At 36.3% G+C, this 22132-nt stretch overlaps 1 protein-coding gene across 1 annotated transcript in view; it reads right to left on the bottom strand.

Moving 5' to 3' along the window:
• Positions 1 to 3228: 3228 nt before the first annotated feature.
• The window catches only part of ARL6IP6 (ARF like GTPase 6 interacting protein 6), a 58393-nt gene continuing 39489 nt past the window's right edge, over positions 3229 to 22132 (bottom strand). The window contains exon 4 of the mRNA XM_004474292.5: positions 3229 to 4252. Coding sequence (XP_004474349.1) covers positions 4159 to 4252 — 94 coding nt within the window. The 3' untranslated portion in view covers positions 3229 to 4158. The remainder of the gene's footprint in view (positions 4253 to 22132) is intronic.

Below are 22132 nucleotides of genomic sequence, written 5' to 3' on the forward strand. Positions count from 1 at the left end.
TACTGTAGAGGATGCCCACCTACCTGGTAGCCAACTAATTGCATTATAAGGTAGCACTTTAGCACTTTTGTTCTCATTGGTAGACATATTATGGTCTTGGATTTGCTTTCCTTGTTTGTGTTGTCTGGCTACTCCACTATCTCTGCATTTATGTAATAATCTAAACACTGTCACGAATTCCCACAAAACATGATTTCTGGCCACAGAACATACTACTCAGGTGCAGAGATGTCAGTGTGCTAAGTCTTGTTTTATGGAGCTCTCTCCTTTCATGCACTTTACCAGTTGTTTTTTCCAAACATAGGAAGTCTATTGAAGACTGAGTTATACCAAAAGAAAAATAAAAGACAAAAATAAAACAAAGATAAAAACACAGAAAAAAAATCACACAGGCACAAAGACTTAGTTATGAAGTCAACTGAGAGACAACACAAAGTTGGGGTGTGTTGTCTTTTCAGGATTGTTTCTCCTATGCCTAAATTACAGTGCAAGAACCAAGAGGCTGATGCCTCTCAATATGACATCCAATGATCCACTCATCGAGTTTTTTGCTTTCTGTTTCCTCTGACTCTGGACACTGCTGTTTTGGATGTTTTAGTACTTAAGGAAGGAGTTCAAAAGTATTGAAAGTTCACACGTCACATGGTAATTTTGGGTTCTTTATGCACTCAGTATTTTGAAAGATAAACAATCAGATGAACTCCCTTTTGGTAATGGTTATTGTCTCTGTTTTTGGTGGTGGTGTTCTTCAATGTGTCTTTATCTTCCATATTTTCAGCATTCTTGTTTTTCTGAGTTCACTCCCCTGCTTTTTCTAATTTTTGTTTTCCATTCTTAGCTTGCTTTCGATATGTAGTTTTCTTTTTACTTTAAATCTAAGTATTTTGTTAAGTATTATTATTGCCATTATATAGATAAGGAAACTGAGAAACATTAAGTTACTAAGTTAAAAGTACTGTATTAAAACTCATTATCTTATATAACTAAAGATTCATTATATCTTCTATAACTAACATAGGTATTTTGATAACACTTAAAACAAAAAGAATTTAATATGAAGGCACAATAAACTCCTGATGAAACTGCATGTAGAAAAGAGTTTGCTCCAAATCTCTTTTGAGGTGACTGAGGCTAATTGTTAGGCAGGGGCATATTTACAATATGTATATCCCTAACAAGTAACAGAATGGAATGTTATAATAGAGATCGGTTATAAGGTGTATATAATGAGCTGAGATCATCTGGGCCAGTCTCATAATGGAAGTGGACTTCAGCTGCTGGGTAAACTCATCTTTACTCCTTTGGCTGTCAATGGAACACGAGAGGTAAAAAAAGAGTTTACTGGTTCATGTAACCAAATTTTAAGAATTGTTGGGATGCCACTAGGTTTTCAGGATCCATGCCAAAATTATTCTTTCCCAATGAGCTTGGCTGAACCATGGCTGCTTACACCTCATGGGCTTCTATCTTCCCAGTTTCATCATCAAATTCCCTTAATTTCAAGTTGAAATATCCTGGAAGACTACTCTAACTTGAGTTATGTCTCCATTCCTGTTGCAATCACTGTGATAAGGGAATCTGAGAAACTAGGACTGGCCCAGCTTGGTTAGGAAGGTATTCTTAGTTAATCACTGTTTATGAAGGTAGGATGGTTCCTTTTTGGACCCTATGTTAGACTCAGGAGAGGGGAGCAATTTACCCAAAGGAGGGGAGTGCTAATCCAGAAGAAACAGGGTTATGATAATATCATGGATATATACATATATCTTTATATATCTGTATGTACTATATACATAGACATATACATGCATCTTATTACTGTATCTTTCCTAGTCATTAGATAGAATCTGTAAGGGGCTATTCATATGGGGGCTTAGACGGGTGGTTTTGTTACTTGTACATTTTTTTTTATAATGGAAGAGTTCTTTAGAGTCAAAGGTGAGGGGTGGGGGCTGCTGGTGGTGGTGGATAAGTGAATACAGACTCATTGCAACAACCTCTCTGGCAACAATACCTAAACCATGGGATTGATCTATCTATCTATCTATCTATCTATCTATCTATCTATCTATCTATCTATCATCTATCTATCTATCTATCTATCTATCTATCTATCTATCTATCTATCTATCTATCTATCTATCTATCTATCAATCTATCCATCCATCCCCATGATAGTCTACACACTCCAGATAATTTAACTTAAATTGGAATAGCATTTGTCATTTCCAACTAGAAATTTCTGATTCAGTAAAAAAGTTAGGATTTTAGAAACCTCATCAAATCATATACTCAGGAACCACATGCAAAAGAAAACTGGGCAACACATTATATACATTCTTTTCCCACTTCACTTGAATAAGCATTTAGATTTGCTTTCCTACTAATGTAACTCATCTATGCCTAGGAGATACAGCTTTCCTAAACTGAGGTGATTTTCTAAACATTTAAATAAAGTATGTAGTAAGGGAACAGAAACAATTAAGGCTTAACTACTAAGAAAACAAACATTAATACCACAATTATAGAAGCATATCTAAATAGGAAAAGTATAAAAATATATATGTATGTGTGTCTATACATACACACACATGTACTTGATACTACTTCTACTTTGGTAACTGAATTTTTGAGATTAAAAAGCAAATAATTGGGGAGTGGATGTAGCTCAGTGGTTGACTGCCTGCTGCCCATGTATGAGGTGAGGTCCTGGGTTTGATCCTCAGTACCTCCTGAAGAAAATAATAAAAGCAAACAATGTATGCATGATTTTTCTATAATCCTACAAATTTTCTAATAAAAATATTAAAAAGAGGGAGTGGATGCAGCTCAAGCAGTTGAGTGCCCGCCTCCCACACGGGAGGTCCTGGTTTCGGTTCCTGGTGCCTCCTAAAGGAAACAATGAGCATACAATGGGAGAAAAAACCCAACAACAAGCAGAGAATGAGTTGACAAATATCAAAAACAAGCAGACAACTGAGCAAAAAATAAAGAGCAAAAACAAACAGGCAGGGAGCAGATGTGGCTCAAGCAGTTAGGCATCTACCTCCCACATGGAAGGTCCTAGGTTTGGTTCCTGGTACCTGCTAAAGAAAAAAACAGACAATGAGCAAAAATAACACACAGATAATGAGCAAAACAACGAGCAAACAGATAAGAGAGTCAAAAGAGGAAATTTTTTAAAAAAATTAAAAGAGCAAACAAAATGACAAAAAAACTGTTCAAGCATTTCTACATGTAAAAATTTCAGGTTTTTATTTATTAAAAACAAAATAATATAATTCTTGTTGAAACCATACATACACCAAGATGAATATTAGCCACTGTAGAAACAGAAATAGTGACCAGCTTGAAATTGCTTAATATTTTATTGATTTAAATAATTTACCTTTTTCAGTCATTTTTTTGTTATTGCTTAGAAATAAGGTTGCTTAATTTTAAACTCAGGTCAATGTGATTTCTTGCTTTTTTTAAAAGACAAAATACTTAGTAAAAATGGCAGGTATTAAGTTTGCACCAGCTAAAAAATAATATTTACATTTATCCTGCACCAATTTTAAAAACATATAACGTCAATGTATAGTAGGAAAATATGTTTAAAAAAAGGCATAAGAAAGTATGCCCTATAAAAAATATAAATGCACTTTCTATTGAATACATGAATATTGAAAACTAAATCTTATTTAAAAGTAGTTTCTATAAAATGTCAAAGTACTAGGGATTGCTTGCTTTCCTAATATAAGTATAAATAAGAAATACTTCTATCTCAATTAAACAGCAATATCAGTATTTCTTAGCAAAAATGTATATACATGAAAAGGTAGGCATTGTCCTGTATGCAAGTTTTCAAGTTTGTTTCCATCAAATTTTTTTCTACAACTATAAGAACTATATAGACAAAAGTAAAAAGATGAGGTAAACATCTTACATTTTTCAGAAAGTACTTGAAACTTAATATTCAGCTATTCCCAATGCCTCAGCTCTAAAATAATGTGTAAAGGTCCTCCATAAATATGATGGTGACTACTGATGATATGTATCTAAACCACATAATGGAATGGCAGATTTCTCAGTCCTGAGTATGGCAATGATGTTTTTCTCTGTTTTTACAAAACAATTCTGACTAAGTTTTGCCAACAATATTACTCCAGTGTGGTTTTACATGAGACACCATGCGACAGTAAGAGCAGCAACAATGCCATTCAAAATCGCCATGCTATAGCCCATGTGGAAAGAATGTCCAGTCAGTCTCCTAGGGGAGAAGAAAGGAAAAGTTTCATTTAGTATAACAGAAACACCAACAGTTTTTATTTAAAATGCTTAAAACCTGGGAATATATTTTCCAAAATAATACATGAGTTAAAAAAATACTGGACATCTATACTAGGCATCTACAGATTAGTAGTAATGCGCAAACTTCTCTCTTAAAAACTGCCCCGCTTATCAACTATAATTATTTCAATTTCTTTTCTCAGAGACAATGCTGAGTTTGATCCTTATACTTCTTCACTGTGTTTCAGTCCCTGTTTGTAACCATAACCTAATTCTATAGTATAAACTTTGTTATATTAGGAGCATATTCTTTTACTAATTAGCATTCACTGTTTTCCCCACTCTCTTGTTCCCATTTAGCGCTACCTTAAAATACATATTTTTTCAAGTATTTGTTCTGTTTGTACCATTTTTCGATTATGTGATGAAAACTCTTTCTTTGAGCACTAAAACACATATATGATTGGTAAATCAGAGATATCTTTTATAGATATTTCAGATCTTGGACTAACAGGTTACTCAACTGAAATAGCTTTTAGAAAAACAAATAAATCATTAGGTTGAGTTCCTAAGTATCAGCAGAGACACATTTTGTTTCATTTTTACTATGAGTACTGACTAGTTGAAGAAATTTATGTGCACTGATTTTCCCTTACATTTGTTTCCTCTACCTTGTAATTTGGCCTATTTTACTTTTCTTCTTTACTGTTCTTCCCACTAGCACACTACAATCATACTCGCTGTATATCCCAATAAGGAGAAAACATACTAAAAAGAAAAGAAAAGAAAGTAGTATCCAAACAGAATCTTCTCTTCATTGGAGCAATCCAAGTTGAAACATGTAGAAGGAGGAGACTAAAGGCATAAGCAGGAAAGGCCTTGGACTGAGAGTCATCATGCCCATAGTCTCAGTTTCTTGCTGATGATGAAAGCCAGTACTTCATAATAATGATTCTAGTCCCAAAGATCTGTTCAGGGAATGAAAACAATACACTCTTCAAATAATAATCCCTTTTCATTCACCTGAGGCTACAGAAGATGGTGAATGTTTCCTGATTTGTGTTAACTCTACCTTTTCTCACTCAACTAGGGATAGTTTAAGATGCTTCTCATGTGCCATTAAGGACTAGCCTACAGGGAAGTGGACATGGGCTCAACTGATAGAGCATCCACCTAACATATGGAGGCTCCAGGGTTCGATCCCCAGGGCCTCCTGACCTGTGTGGTAAGCTAGCCCACACGCAGTGCTGTCATGTGCAAGGGAGTACCATGCCCCACATGCAAGGAGAGCCGCCACATGTGAAAAAAGCACAGCCCACCCAGAAGTGGCACTGCACACATGGAGAGCTGACACAGCAAGATGACGCAACAAATAAGGGATGCAGTTTCCCAATGCCGCCAGATTATGCAAGCCGACACAGAACAACACACACTGAATTGACAGAGAGAGCAGACAATGGGGGTGGGGGGAAAAGGACTAGCGTACATATCTATATTACTTACTACATGGTAAAACAGATACACTAGGTGTTTTGTCCTTAAAAAAAAATCCCTCAAATATGATTAGCGAAAATAAATTTAATAATAAAATTGAACTAGCAGCATTCCCATCCATTGTAAAACAAAACAAAATAAACACTGATGACCTGAGAAGCATTTAATACTCACAAAATAAAAGTAATCATGGAACAATTTCCAGAGTTAGTAATTATTCTATTTTACTACTTTGTGATCACTGTACTACCCCCTACAGAAAAATCTCTAAAGTACAATTTACTAAACTTGAGGAAGTTATAATAACTACAATACCAATATAATTGAATTTTATTGATATAACATGCTTAAATATTGGTGACTCTTACAAAGCAGGTAAAGCAATGCATTTTAACAGCTTGAAGAAATGCTACAAAGCAGTGGTTCTCAGTTTTTCTTTCTACCATCTACAACTTCACGAATACACTATATCCCCACGCGGAACATTTTAATGCTTGTCACACACGTACTGTTAGGCACGGGACTTAAAATCTTTACGGAGAGAAAAATCCTCACTTAAGAATCACTTGCTTTAAAGCTCCTTTTCAAAATATTACAAAGATTTTCCTCTCTGGCAGGTTTTCTTTCATCCTATTTTGTTATCTCTGAAGTACTGTCAATACAGTGCAGCAAAATAAGACTGAAGGCCTCTCCGTTCTCCCTTGTTAAAACCTTTCATTTATCTTCTATTATAGTAGATATGTTTTAAATGGACTCAAGACAATGAAAACACCATCTTCAATTAATGAATCTAAAATTATGACTAAATATAGTGCCTATTTTACCCAACCTATATCTACATAGTCATTTTACTTTTCTTTAAAGTGTACACAGTAAATTGCAAATATCTAACATATATATAAGGTTCAATGAATTTTTACTATGGTATACACTCACATATCTACCCATCCAAGTCAAGATACAGGACATTTCTAGTATCCCAGAAAGCTCACTCCTTCCTCTTCCCTGTCAATATCCACCCACCCCCTGTCCCAGCAATTTGATCCTGAGGTAAATAACTGTACTTGATGGCTATCACGATTAGTTTCACATGCTCCTGAAAATGCATAACACGGTATCATACAATATATATTCTTGTGTGCCTGGCTTCTTTTGCTCAGTGCTATGTCTTAGAGATTCACCCATATCATTATTGTATATAGCATCACTTTGTTTGCTCTTTTTTACTGTGAGGTAGTACACTCCATTGCATAAATATACCAAAATATATTCACCCATTTTAACACTAATGGGCATTTGGATTGTTTCCAAATTGGGGCCACTATAAATGGAAATACTATAAACAATGGTATCTGTCTTTGGTGGGTAGTGGTCACTGAACCCATTTCTCTTGGTATACCTAGGAGTAGAATTACTGGGTTGGAAGTAGATGGTAAATGTGGCTTTAGTAGAGACTATCAAACACTTTTCCAAAATAGTTGTGCAATTTACACATCCACCAGCTCTGATGAGAATTTCAGTTACAGCTCCACATTGTCACCAACATGTGGTATTATCAGTCTTTTTAATTTTAGCTATTTTAGCAGAGTATGTCTCCCAAACTGGAAGGGCTGCTGCACACTCAAAGTTCCTGGACAGTGAGGAAGCATACACTCTCTCACAGGCAGGGTGGGCAGATTCACCCTGCCCACCTTAAAAGGGCTGCTGCACACTTGGCCCCAGTGTGTCCCTGGACACAGTAGAGGTGCACACTCTCTTGGCAGTGTGGGCAAATTCACCCCACTCACCTTGAACAGATGCTGTGCTCTCATCCTCAAGGCACCCCAAGAAGGAAAGAAACCAAGAGCCATCAGATCACTCTTGCTCAAGACAGTGAAGGCAGAGTCACCTCTCCCACCTGGGGTGGGGGTGGGGGAGGGGGCACAGCACAGGGGTGGCAATTGAACATAGAACTCAGATCTCAAGGCTGGGAGCTGTGCAACAGTTTCATACCCAGTAGATTGGCAACATCAGCCTCAACCATGCCCCCACCAGGAGCTAAGTCAGCTGAGAATTAAAGTTACAGAATACACTTAGAGCAGCAAGAAACAACAGGATAAACAGTGCCATCTGCTGGGTACTTTAGGAAAGCCTATATTGGGGGAGACATCAAAGAGAAGATTGGAGGCCTTTAGAGTCTCTTCTAAAAGTACACTGGAATCAATTTACACTCCTTCATAGGTCCCTTGAGCTTGTTTTGACTATGAAACCAGAGCTGGGAAGGTTGTCTCCAGGAGGACTCTTCTACCAAAATTGGTCTTCCAGGAAATATAGTGACAGAAGACAAAGGAGTATTAGAAATAAACAGAGGCAAATAAAAAACAAATGGAGCAGACTAATTTTCATGGAGGAAGACCAGAGGAAGCTTTAGTAAAAAGCCAACCAATAAGAAAGCCATAAGCTAAAGAGAGAAACTGAGCACAAAATAAACACATTAAAAAATCAGATGCCAAGATACCAGCAAAAAATTACAGGCCAAACTAAGAAACAGGAAGATATGGTCCAGCCAAAGTAACAAATTAAACCTTTAGACAAAACACAGGATTTCAGACAACTAATCATAAGTATCCAAACCAATCTCCTTAATAAAGTCAATGAGATAGCTAAAGAGATTTAGGATATTAAGAAGATATTGGTTGAACACAAAGAAGACTTTGAAAATGTGCATAGAAAAGTAACAGATATTATGGGAAAGAAAGACACAATGGAAGCAATTAAGATAAAAAATGTATTGGAGGCATGTAATAGCAGATTTGAATTTACTGAGGACAGAATAATTGAGTTGGAGGACAGAGCATCTGACTTTGAAAAGACAGGAGGACAGAAAGAGAAAAGAATGGAAAAAATGGAACAGCCTATCAGGGAATTGAATGACAAGGCAAAATACAAAAACATATGTGTTATTGGTGTCCCAGAAGGGGAAGAAACTGGAAAGGGGCAGAAAGAATATTTGAGGAAATGACTGAAAACTTCCCAACCCTTATGAATGACATAAATATCAATATCCAAGAAGGACAATGCACCCCAAACAGCATATGTATGAAAAGACCTACTCTGAGACACTTACTATTCAGAATGTCAAATGTCAGAGATAAAGAGAGAATTCTGAAAGCAGCAAGAGAAAAACAATTCACCCCATACAAGGGGTACTCAATAAGACTGAGTACCAATTTTTCATGAGATACCATGGACGCGAGAGGGCAGTAGTATGCTATATTAAGGTGAAAAACTGAGAGTCAAGAACTCTTTATCTGGCAAAACTTACCTACAAAACTGCGGTTGAGTTTAAAGTCTTCACAGATAAGCAAAAATTGAAAGAGTATGTCACAAAGAGACTGGATTTACAAGAGCTACTAAAGGAAGTGCTGCAACCTGAAAGGAAAAGACAGGAGAGAGAGGCCTGGAGAAGAGTGCAGAAATGAAGATTATTAGTAAGGGTAACAAACAGGGTAAAAAGACAAATAATAGTAAGATAAGTCAATGGAAAGTCAAAAGATACAATGGTCAGGAAGTAGATGTGGCTCAAGCAGCTGGGCACCCACCTACCACATGGGAGGTCCAGGACCTCCTAAAGAACACAAGCAAGACAGCAAGCTGACGTGAATGGCTGGCACAGTGAGCTAACCCAACAAGATGACACAATGAAACACAACAAGGAGACACAACAAGTAGGGAGCAGTTGTGGCTCATGTGATTGGCTATCTCCTTTTCACCACTAAGTTTGGTTCCCAGTGCCTCCTAAAAAGAAAACAAGCAGACACAGGAAAAAGCACACAATGAACAGATGAAGAGAGCAGACAGCAAGTGCAAACAATGAGGGGTACGGGGAGAAATAAATAAATAAATAAATCTTTTTTAAAAAGATAAAATGGACAAAGTGAGTAATGCCTTTATAATAAAAACATTAACTGTTCATGGAGTGAACTCTTCAATCAAAACACAAAGAAAGGTAGAATGGATAAAAAAAAAATAAGTTATCTATATGCTGTCTACAAGAAACTCACCTTAGACACAAGGACACAAATAGACTGAAAATCAAAGGTAAGAAAAAGATATTCCATGCAAACAGTAAAAAAAGAGTTGGAGTAGCAATATTGCTATCAGACAAAATAGACTTTAAACACGAAACTGTTATAAAAGATGAAGAAGGACATTATATATTAATAAAAGGAGGAATCATCAAGAAGAAATAACAAAAATATTCATTCACCTGTACCCTAAAATACATTAGGCACTCACTTGCAAAAATGGAGAAATAGGTGTCTCTACAATAATAATTGGAGACTTCAATACAACACTCTCATCTTTAGGTAGAAGAACTGGACAAAAGATCAGTAAGGAAAGAGAGAACTTGAATAATATGATAAATAAACTAGACGTGAGCAACATATATAGAACACTGCACCCCGAAACAATAGGATATACAGTCTTCTCAAGTGCGTGTAGATTATTCTCCATGATGGACAATATGTTGGGTCACAAAACAAGTCTCAATACATTTAAAAAGAATGAAAATTATACAAAGTACTATATCTGCTCATAATGGAATAATGCAGGAAATCAACAACAGGTGGAGAAAGGGAAAACCCACTCATACAAGGGCGTAAAAATTACACCCTTAAACAGCAGGTCAAAGAAGAAATTGCAAGAGAAATCAATAAGTATCTTGAGATGAATGACAATGAGAACACAACATATCAAAACCTATGGCAAGTGCAAAGGCAGTGCTTAGAGAGAAATTTATAGACCTCAATGCTTACATTAAAATAGAAGAGCTAAAATCAAAGACCAAACTGAACATCTGCAGGAACTAGAAAAAGAAGACAAACTAATCCCAAAGTAAGCAGAAATAAATACACAACAAAATCAACAAACCTGTAGCTAAACTGACAAAGAAAAAAAGAGAGAAAATACAATTAAAACCAGAAATGACTCTAGAGAAATAAGAGATCACAAAAGGATATTACGAATAACTGTATGCCAACAAGACGTAACAGACCAATTCCTAGGAACACATGTATACCTACACTGACCCTAGAAGAAATAGAAGACCTCAACAAACCAATCATAAGTAAGAAGATAAAAATAGTCACCAAAAACCTCCCAAAGATGAAAAGCTGAGGATTGGATGGCTTCACAGGTAAATTCTACCAATCATTCAAAGAAGAATTAATACCAATCTTGCTCAAACTCTTCCAAAAAACAGAACAGGATGGAATGCTACCAAACTCATTCTATGAAAGCAACATCACCCTAATACCAAAACCAGAAAAAGAAAATTATAGACCAATTTCTTTAATGAAATAGATGCAAAAATCCTCAACAAATCCAACAGCACATTAAAAGAATTACACATCATGATGAAGTGGGTTTATCCCACTTATGCAAGGGTGGTTCAACACAAGAAAATCAATGTTACACATCACATTACTAAATCGGGGAAGAGAAAACTCACATGATCATCGTGACTGAAGTGAAAAAGGTATCTGACAAAATCCAACATCCATTCTTGATGAAAACTCTCCAAAAGATAGGAATAGAAGGAAACTTTCTCAACATAACAAAGTGCATAAATGAAAACCCACAGATAGCAATGTACTCAATGGAGAAAGGCTGAAAGCTTTCCTACTGAGATTGGGAATAAGAAAGGGAAGACCACTATCACCCTGTTATTCGGTATTTTGTTAGAAGTTCTAGCAAGAGCGATTAGGCAAGAAAGAGAAATGAAAGGCATTCAAATAGGAAAGGAAGAAGTAAAACTGTCAGTATTTTCTGACGATATGATCCTATATCTAAAAAATCCCAAAAAATCCACCACAAAGCTACTAAAACAAATAGACAAGTTCAGCAAAGTGGCAGGATATACTAATGAGCAAACTGAGGAAGTAGGGGAAAAGTCCCATTTACAATAGAAAATAAAGATTCAAATATATAGGAATAAACTTAACCAAGGACAATAAAGGACTTGTATTTGGAAAAACTACAAAACATTGCTAAAAGAAACCAAAGTAGACCTAAATAAATGGAAGGACATTCAATGTTCATAGATTGAAAGACAAAATATTGTTGTGATGTCAATTCTACCCAAATCTATCTACAAATTCAATGCAGTACCTATAAAAGTTCCAATAGCCCTTTTTATAGAATTGGAAAGGCCAATTATCAAATTTATTTGGAAGCATAATAGGGCCCGCGTAGCCAAAAATATCTTAAAAAGGAAGAACAAAGTTGGAGGACTTTACAGTGGTAAAATCAGCATGGTACTGGCATAAAGCAGGAGAAATGCATCCAGCATCCATGTGGAATCTAAGCCCCCTCTTGATATAGATGTGGAGTGGACACAACCATTCTAAGGTCCACAGGATGGAGGAATAGAATATGGATTAGAGTGGACTTACTGATATTCTATTCATGAACTATTGTGATTAGTAATTGAAGAAAACGTGGCATTGGTGTGGAGAAAGTGGCCATGGTTGCTGCTGGGGTAGGAAGTAGGAGGAAGAGATGTGATGTGGGGGCATTTTTGGGGGTTGGAGTTGTCCTGGATGGTGCTACAAGGACAGTTACCGGACATTGTATGTCCTCCCACGGCCCACTGGGTGGACTATGGGAGAGTGTGGGCTATAATGTGGACCATTGACCATGAGGTGCAGCGGTGCTCAGAGATGGATTCACCAAATGCAATGAATGTTTCATGATGATTGAGGAGGTTGTTGTTATGGGGGGAGGAGGGGGGTGAGGGGGGTGGGGGGTATATGTAACATTAAAAATGTGGGGGGTAATGTAACATTAAAAAAATAAAGACAAAAAAAAAAGATAGATATGTTGACCAATGTAATAGAATTGAGTGTTCAGAAATAGAACCTCTAATTTATGGCAAAGCGATTTTTTTTTTAAGATGTATTTTTTATTTATTTCTCTCCCCTCCCCCCTTCCCAGTTGTCTACTCTCTGCGTCCATTCACTGTGTGTTCTTCTGCGACGGCTTCTGTCCTTATCAGCAGAACCGGAAATCTGTGTTTCTTTTTGTTGTGTCAGTTCTCCAGTGTGTGCAGCACCATTCCTGGGCAGGCTGCACTTTCTTTCGTGCTGGGTGGCTCTCCTTACGGGGCACACTCCTTGTTATGTGGGGCTCCCCTACGCAGGAGACATCAGTACTGCACATGGGCCAGCTCCACATGGGTCATGAAGGTCAAGGAGGCCCGGGGTTTGAACCACGGACCTCCCATGTGGTAGGCGGATGCCCTATCCAGTGGGCCAAGTCTGCTTCCCACGGCAAAGTGATTTTTGACAAAGCTGACAAGTCCACCCAGCTGGGCCAGAACAGTCTATCCAACAAATGGTGCTGGGGGAACTGGATATCCATATCCAAAGGAAAAGAGGACATCTATTTCACACGTTATACAAAAATTAACTCAAAATGGATGAAAGACCTAAATACAAAAGCTACAACCATAAAATTCCCAAACAAAAATAGAGGAAAACATCCTCAAGATCTTTTGGTAGTTGGTGGCTTCTTAAACCTTACACTGAAAGCATAAGCAATGAAAGAAAAAACAGATAAATGGAACCTCCTCAAAATTGAACAATTTTGTTCTTCAAAAGATTTTTTCAAGAAAGTAAAAAGTCAGCCTACTCAATGGGAGAAAGTATTTGGAAACCACATATCAGACAAAGGTTTGCTTATATAAAGAGATCATATAATCCAACAACAAAAAGAACAAGCAACCCAATTAAAAATGGGCCAGAAACTGCTGGGAAGATGGTGGACTAGAAAGACATGGGACTCTCTTCTCTCCCAGAAAAATAGCTAGAGGAAGGCAGAAATGGTCTGGAAAAAAATATTTTAGGGTTTAGGACACCAGGGGAAGGCTGCACACCACCCAGAATAGAAAGGGAAACAAGAAAATAATCGCCAAGGCAAAACTGTGAGTTGAAAGTGACAGCTGCTAATGCCAGCACCCTCCCCTCCATGCTAAAGACGCTTTTGAATATTCAGGCCTCTGGGCTACAAAGAAAGAGGGGCCCAGGGATCCTCCTCCCTAAGAAAGGGGAGAGAGGGAGATATAAGTAAGGACTACTCAGCTTTTGACCCACAAATTTGGTCGGCTGTGTCCCAGGAGCGCTTCCAGGTCAGGTAGGGTCACACCATTGTTTGCCTTGGGAGCCCACTTGAGACTAAAGAGATCCAACCCTCTCAATCTCACTCTCTATAAACAAGGATTAATTGTTGAGGATACAGAGTGAAGTGGAATTATTTCCTACTCAGGAAAAGGGAGGATACTGCCAACAAAGGTTGTAGAACTATCTCTGAGAAAGTTTGAATTACAGGGCTCTTAGCCTCTAGGCAGGATCCTCTATCACACTGATCCAGTCAGAGTTGTAGCAAACACATTCCAGCTAGGCATTGAACTGAGGGGACTGCCAAAGCATGCCATCTGCTGGCAGACCAAGGAAATTCATGTGAGGGAATTAAAAGTAAATAAGAGAGGCTTTTTCTGGCCTTCATAGGTTCCCTCGCCAAGGCCCTAGGAAGCAGGTCTGCAACCAATTCCTGGGTCCAGAGCCCAGTTTTGAGCAACTAACAGGAACAATCCTAACAATCCAGGTCGAACCAAGAATCAAACAGTAATAATACACAGTCTCCCACCACTAAATCTCTATGAAAGAGAGAGAAATTGAGCATCTGAGTAAACTCACCATCCTAATCCCCATGCGTAAACATCAGCAAAAAATTATGAGCCATACTAGGTAAATGGAAGACATGGTTTAAGAAAAGGTACATATCAAAGCCTCAGAAGAGAAGCAGAATTTGAGAAAACTAAATAATAACGATGCACACAAATTTCCCAAATCAATTATGAATTGAAAGACAATAAGGCTGACGAGGTAAATGTCATCAGGAACACAATGAAACTGGAGCACTTAGCCTGCAACTGAAAACAGGTCTGCAGCTCCCACTACTCAGACCACCGAGTGGGTGGGAACCAACACCGGGAAGTCCTGAGCTGTTCTGCCACAGGCTCCCACAGGAAGTGGAAGTGAAGGTGCTGGAAAATAAACATCAGTTTCTATAATTAAAGAAAAAAAAGAACACATTGAGTGAGTACAAAGAAGAATGAGAAAAACTGAATAGGAAGGTAAAAGAGTTTATGGGAATTAAAGACATGATAGGCGAGATGAAAAACACATTAGAGGCATACAACAGCAGATTCAAATTGATAGAAGAATAATTGACACTTAAGTAAGAACAACTGAAATTGAAAGAAAAGAACAGAGAGAGAAAAGAAGGGAAAAAATTGAGGAGGGGATCAGGGAGTTCAATGACGACAAGAAATGCAGCAACATATGTGTCATGGGAGTTCTAGAAAAAGAGAAGGGAAAAGGGGCAGAAAGAGTATTTGAGGAAATAATAGCTGAAAATCTCCCAACTCTCACATAAAAAAATGAACTTACATGTTCAAGAAGAGCAGTGTACCCCAATCAGAATAAATCCAAATAGACCTACTCTAGGAAATACACTACTCAGAATATCAAACATCAAAGATAAAGAGAAAATTCTGAAAGCAAAAAGGGAGAAGCAAACCATCACATGTAAGGGATGCCCAGCAAGCTTCTCATCAGAAATCATATAAGTGAAAAGACACTGATATGATACAATTAGGATACTGAAAGAGAAAAACTGCCAGCTGAGAACTGTTTATCCAGCAAAACTGTACTTCAAATAAGGTGAGTTTAAAATATTCACAAACAAAACTGAGAGTTTGTAAAAAAGAATCCACCTTCCTTCTAAAGGAAGCCTTAGAACCTATAAGAAAAAGAGGAGAGTATAGAAGAAAGAATAGGAGAAATGATAACCAGAAGAGTAAAAAGGCAAACAAAAATATGACACATGAAAACCAAAGAATAAATTGTGGAAATAAATAATACATTTACAGTAAGATCATTGACTGTAAATGAATTAAATACCCCAACCAAAAGATACAGGCTGACAGAATGGATAAAAACATGAGCCATTCAGATGGTGCCTACAAGAGACTCAGCTTAGACCTATGGATACATACCAGCTGGAAGTGAAAGGTTGGAAAAAAGATACTCCACATAAATAGAGACCAAAAAAGAGCAGGGGTAGCTATACTAATAGCAGACAAAACAGACTTTAAATGCAAAAAAGTTATAAGAGATATAGAAGGCCATTATATATTAATAAAAGGGACAATCCACCAGGAAAAACATAACAGTCATATATATCAATGCAACTAATCAGGGTGCTTCAAAATATATATGAGGCAATCTCTGGCAAAACTAAAGGAAGAAATAGATATCTCTACAATAATAGTTGGCGACTTCAACATACCACTCATATCATTAGATAGAACTAGACAGAAGATCAACGAGTAAAGAGAATTTTTAAAATATGATAACGTTAGACCTAACAGACATACACAGAATGCTGCACCCAAAATCAGTGGGTTATACATTCTTCTCAAATGCTCATGAATCTTTCTCCAGGACTGATCACATGTTATGTCACAATGCAAGCTTCAGTAAATACAAAAAGACCAAAATCATACAAAGCACCTTCTAAGAGCATAATGGAATGAAACTGGTAATCAATAATAGTCAGAAAAGAGGTAAATTCACAAATGTGTGCAGGCTGAACAACATACTCCTAAATAATCAATGGGTTAAAGAAGAAATCATAAGTGAAACAAATGAAATTACATCACAATTTACCAAAACTTATGGGTAACAGCTAAGGTAGTCCTGAGAGGAAATTTATAGCCCTAAAATCCTATATTAAAAAAGAGAGCTAAAATTAAAGATCTGAATGAACAGCTGGAGAAACTACAAAAAGAACAGCAAACCACTAACGAAGCAAACAGAAGGAAAGAAATAATAAAGATTAGAGCAGAAATAAATGAAATTGAGAACAAAAAAACAATAGAGAAAATCAAGAAAACCAAAAGCTGGTTCTTTGAGATCAATAAAATTGACAAACCCTTAGCTAGACTAACAAAGAAATAAAGAGAGAAGACATAAGTAAACACAACCAGAAATGAAAGGGGGGAAGTTATGACTGATGCCAAAGAAATTTAAAAAATCTTAAGAGGATTATGAGAAACTATGTCAACAAACTAGGAAACCTTGATGAAATGGATAAATTACTAAAAATACACAAACAGCTTACACTGACACTACAAGAAATACAAGAACTTAACAAACCAATCACATTTAAAGAAATTGAATCAGTCATAAAAAACCTCCCAACAAAGAAAAGTCCAGGGCCAGATGGTTTCAAGGTGAATTCTACCAAGTCTTCCCAGAAGAATTAGCACCAGTCCTGTTTAAACTCTTCCAAAAAATAGAAGAGGAGGGAAAATTCCCAACACATTTTATGAAGTCAACATTACCCTAATACCTAAGTCAGATAAAGACACTACAGACCAATTACAGACCCATCTGCAATTGCAAATTACAAATGCAAGACAGCAAGCTGGTGCGACAGGCTGGCATGGCGACTCGATGCAACAAGATGACACAACGAAATGACACAATAAGATGATGCAACCAGGAAACACAACACGAGACACAACAAAGCAGGGAGTGGAAGTGACTCAAGCAATTGAGAACCTCTCTCCCACATGGGAGGTCCCAGGTTTGGTTCCTGGTGTCTCTTAAAGAGAAGACCATCAGACACAGCGAGCACACCACAAATGGAACCACAGAGCAGACAGTAAGCACAAACAACGAGGTTCGGGGGGGTGGAGAGAGTAAATAAGAAATTAATCTTAAAAAAAAAAAAATTCCAACAGTCCGCTTTACCAAAATAGAAAAGGTACTGACCAAATTCATTTGCAAGGGAAAGTGTACCCAAATAGCCAAAAGCATTCTAAAAAAGACGAGTGACATGGGAGGAATCTCACAGCCTGACCTTGAAACATATAAAGCTACAGTAATCAAAACAGAATAGCACTGGCATAAAAACAGAAACATCAATCAATGGAATAGAATTCAGAATCCAGAAATAAACCCTCACCTCCATGGCCAAGTGGTTTTTGACAAACTTACCAAAGCAATGTTACCATGACAAAACAGTCACTTCAACAAATGGTGCTGGGAGAACTGGATATCCATAACCAAAAGAATGAAAGAGGAACCCTACCTCACTCCCTGTACAAGAATCGACTCAAAATGGATCAAAGACCTAAATGTAAAAGCCAGGACCAAAGAACTACTGGAAGAAAATGTAGGGAAACGTATTAAAGACCTTGTGGTAACTGGTGGTTTCAAGGACCTTACACCCAAAGCATGAGCAACAAAAGAAAAAATAGATAAATGGGACCTCCTCAAAATTAAACTTTCACACCTCAAAGGACTTTGTCAAAAGGGTAAAAGGCAGTCACCTCAATGGGAGAAAATATTTGGAAATCACATATCTGATAAGGGTTTAATATCTATGGTATATGGGGAGAGACTCCCACTCAACAATAAAAAGAAAAACGACTTAATTAAAAAACTGGTAAGAAGAAATGAAGTTTTGAAGCATAGGACAACATGGATGAACCTGGAGGACATTCTGTTGAGTGAAACAAGCCATGCATAAAAAGGACAAATACTGTATGCCTGAGCTATCATGAACTAAATATATTGTGTAAACTCATGGAGGTAATAATAAGGCTATAGGTCACCAGAAAATAGAGAAAGGTTGGAAAATGGAAAGCCAAGGGTTAATCTGTGCAAAATTGGTAAAAAGAGTGTTTGTAAATCTTTGGAAATGAATAGAAATGGTTAAAGCATATCATGGTGTTTGTAACTAGCAGTGCTTTTGTATGGGTATGACATGGTTGAAAGGACAAGTTTAAGGTCATGTTTATTACTAGAAGGAAAGCTAAAAACTGTAACATGGAACTATATAAGATAGTAAAACTTCATGTAAAACACAAATATGGGTGATATTGCATATGTAAGACCATTTTTACAAAATATAGGTACAAATATACTAGAGAGAAGGAAAAAGAATTTCAGCTATGTACAGTAGGGGAAGCAAAGAAATTGACAGATGATGAGTTTTGTTTGTTTTTTGCTTATTATCATTATTATTAGAATGATGAAAGTGTTCTAAGAATGATTAAAGTAATGAATGCACAAATATGTGATTACACCAAATACCACTAATTGTACACTTTAGATGAACTGTATGCTTTATTAACATGTATCAATAAAATTAATTTGTTAAAAAAAAAAAGGGTAAAAGACTTTACTTGGATAGACATTTGTCCAAAGAAGAATTACAAATGGCAAGATAAAACATGAAAAAATGTTCAACATCACTAGTGATTAGGGAAATGAAAATAAAAACTAATGAGATATCATTTCACACCTATTAGAATGGTCACTATTAAGAAGAGAGAGAACTACAAGTGCTGGGGAGGATGTGGAGCTATAGGAACACTTATTCACTGTTGGTAGGAATGTAGAATAGTACAGGCACTGTGGAGGACTGCTTGGCAGTTTCTAAGGAAGTTGAATATAGACGTGCCATGTGAGCAGGCAATACCACTACTAGCTATATGCACGGAAGAACTAAGAGCAGTGACATAAGCAGTCATCTACATATCAGTGTTCATAGTGGCAGGTTCATGATTGCCAAAAGATGGAAACCCAGGCGTCCATCAACCAATGAACTGATAAACTGTGATGTATACACACGATGGAATATTATACAGCTCTAAGAAAAAATGAAGTCTTAAAGCATATGACAACATGTATGAACCTGGAGGATGCTATCTTGAGTGAAGCAAGCTGGACACAAAAAAGGACAAATACTGTATGACTGTGCTACTATGAAGTAAATATACTGTGTGATCTCCTGGAGTTAATAACTTGAATATGGGTCATAGAAAACAGAATGTGGTCAGAGAATGGAAAGCTGAGGGTTAACTTGTGAAGAATTTGTAAAAAGGATGTGTTAATCTTTGGAAATGAAGAGAAAAGATTAAAGTCCAATACAATATATGTAACTAGCAGTACTATTATTTGGCTATGAAAGGGATTTAAAGGGAAAGTCTAAGGTCCTGTATAATACTAAGAGGAAAGCTTAAAAATGTACCACTTAACTACATAGTAAAACTGCATGTGAAATATGAATACAAGTAAACCTGCATATATAAAACTGTTTTTCTTTGAAATTGAACAAATTATAACACTACAAGATACTAATATCAGACCAAAAAAACCATTATGCTAAGTGAAAGAAACCAGATACAAAGTATGACATAATGTATGATTCTATTTATATAAAATGTAAATATAAATAAGTTTATAAAGATGAAGTTAAATTAGTAGATATGTGAGGCAGGGGAAAAGACTGTTAAGGGGTGTGGAGTTTTTCTTTTTGGAGTAATAAAATTGTTTTAAAATCTTTTGTGGTGATGAATTCACAACATTGTGATTATACTAAAATCCATTGATTATGCACCTAGAATAGATTTTATGGTATATGAATTTATCTCAATGAAACTGCTTAATAAATAATTGTGCAAAAATAGCCAGAAATAGCAGCTATGTACAGCAAGGGAAGCATAGTGAGCTCGAGGGGTGAAGAATTTTCTTATGTTTGTTTATTATTATTATTATTGAAATAATGAAAATACTCTAATGATCATTGAGGTAATTAATGCATAATTATATGAATATATCAAATACCATTAATTGTACACTTTGGATGAATTCTATATTTATTAATATGTATCAATTAAACTGAGTTGTTAAAAAAAAAAAGGACCAAAGACTTGAATAGACATTTCTCCAAAGAGAAAATATAAATGAACAAAGAGCACATGAAAAAATGTTCAAGATCATTTGCTATTAGGAAATGCCTAAGATATCATTTCACACCTTACAGAATAACCATTACAAAAACAAAACTGTAAGTGCTGGAGAGGATGTAGAGTAATAGGAACACTCCTTCACCATTGGTGGGAATGTAGAATGGTGCAGCATTTGTGGAAGACAGTTTGGCAGTTCCTCAAGAAACTAAATATAGAACTGCCATATGATCCAGCAATCCCATTATTAGGTATATATTCAGAAGAGCTGAAAACAAGGCCAGAAACTGACATTTGCACACTGATGTTAATTGCATTATTCACAACTGCTAAAATATGAAACAACCCAAGTGTCTATCATACAATGAGTGGATAAACAAAATACTACTCAACTTGAAGAAATGAAATCAGGATGCATATGACAATATGGATGAACCTTCTGGACATTATGTTGAATGAATTAAGTCAGACATAAATGGACAAATATTGTATGGTCTCACTAATAAGAATAAACTCATGGAGGTAAACTCTAGAGTATAAGTTACTAGGAAATTAAATGTGATTAGAGAATGGGAGCTGATGCTTACTATATGTGGAATTTTTAATATAATTTATTGTAAAATGTGTAGAAATGAATAGAGTTCATGATAATACGCTATAGTGAGTATAACCAACACTGATGATTTATAAATATGATTGGGGCTGAAAGGGGTAGTCTGTGGATGTAATATTTCAATTGAAAGGAAGGTAGGGAGTAATCTAGTTAATGTATAACAATGATTTTGAGGGTGGATGAAGATTGTGGTTAATAGTATAAAAATGTTCTTCCTTTATAAAGTGTTAAGTACATGGTAATACATGGGTAAATTACAACTAATGTAACTTGGATTACAGTTAGTAATACTGTAATATTTTTGCAGCAATAGCAAAGAAGATATTATATCAATTCTAAGGAAAAACAGGGAGGTATAAGAAGGTACAGGACTTTTTCCTTTTGGAATAATGAAAATGTTCTAAAATTGACTGAGGTGATAACAGCACAACTCTGTGATGAATACGAGAACCACTGAGTGTACATTTTGAATGGACTGTACAATGTATGGGACTATATAACACAATGAATCCTGTGGTGAAAGATTAACAAATATGAGAACATTCTCTCATGAACTGTAAAAAGCATATAATACTAAATCATGGTGTCACTAACTGGGAGGGTTGGAGGAAAAACACACCAAATGTAAGATATTGGCTATAGTTAGTAGTAAAGCTTTGTTAATGCTTTTTCATATTTTTAACAATTGCTTCACAACAATGCAGGGTGATGGTGGTGGGGTATGTATGGGAGCCCTGTAAAATGATACACATGTTTGTTTTGCAAGTTCATAACTTATACTATACACTTATTGTTCATGGATGTTCATGTATGAAAATTTTACAATGAAATTCTTTCCAAATTATTAGCATTCAATATACCCAAACACATTGTACAGATTAATT

This window comes from Dasypus novemcinctus, chromosome 7, assembly GCF_030445035.2.
Source record: "Dasypus novemcinctus isolate mDasNov1 chromosome 7, mDasNov1.1.hap2, whole genome shotgun sequence".
In the NCBI taxonomy this organism is placed as follows: domain Eukaryota; kingdom Metazoa; phylum Chordata; class Mammalia; order Cingulata; family Dasypodidae; genus Dasypus; species Dasypus novemcinctus.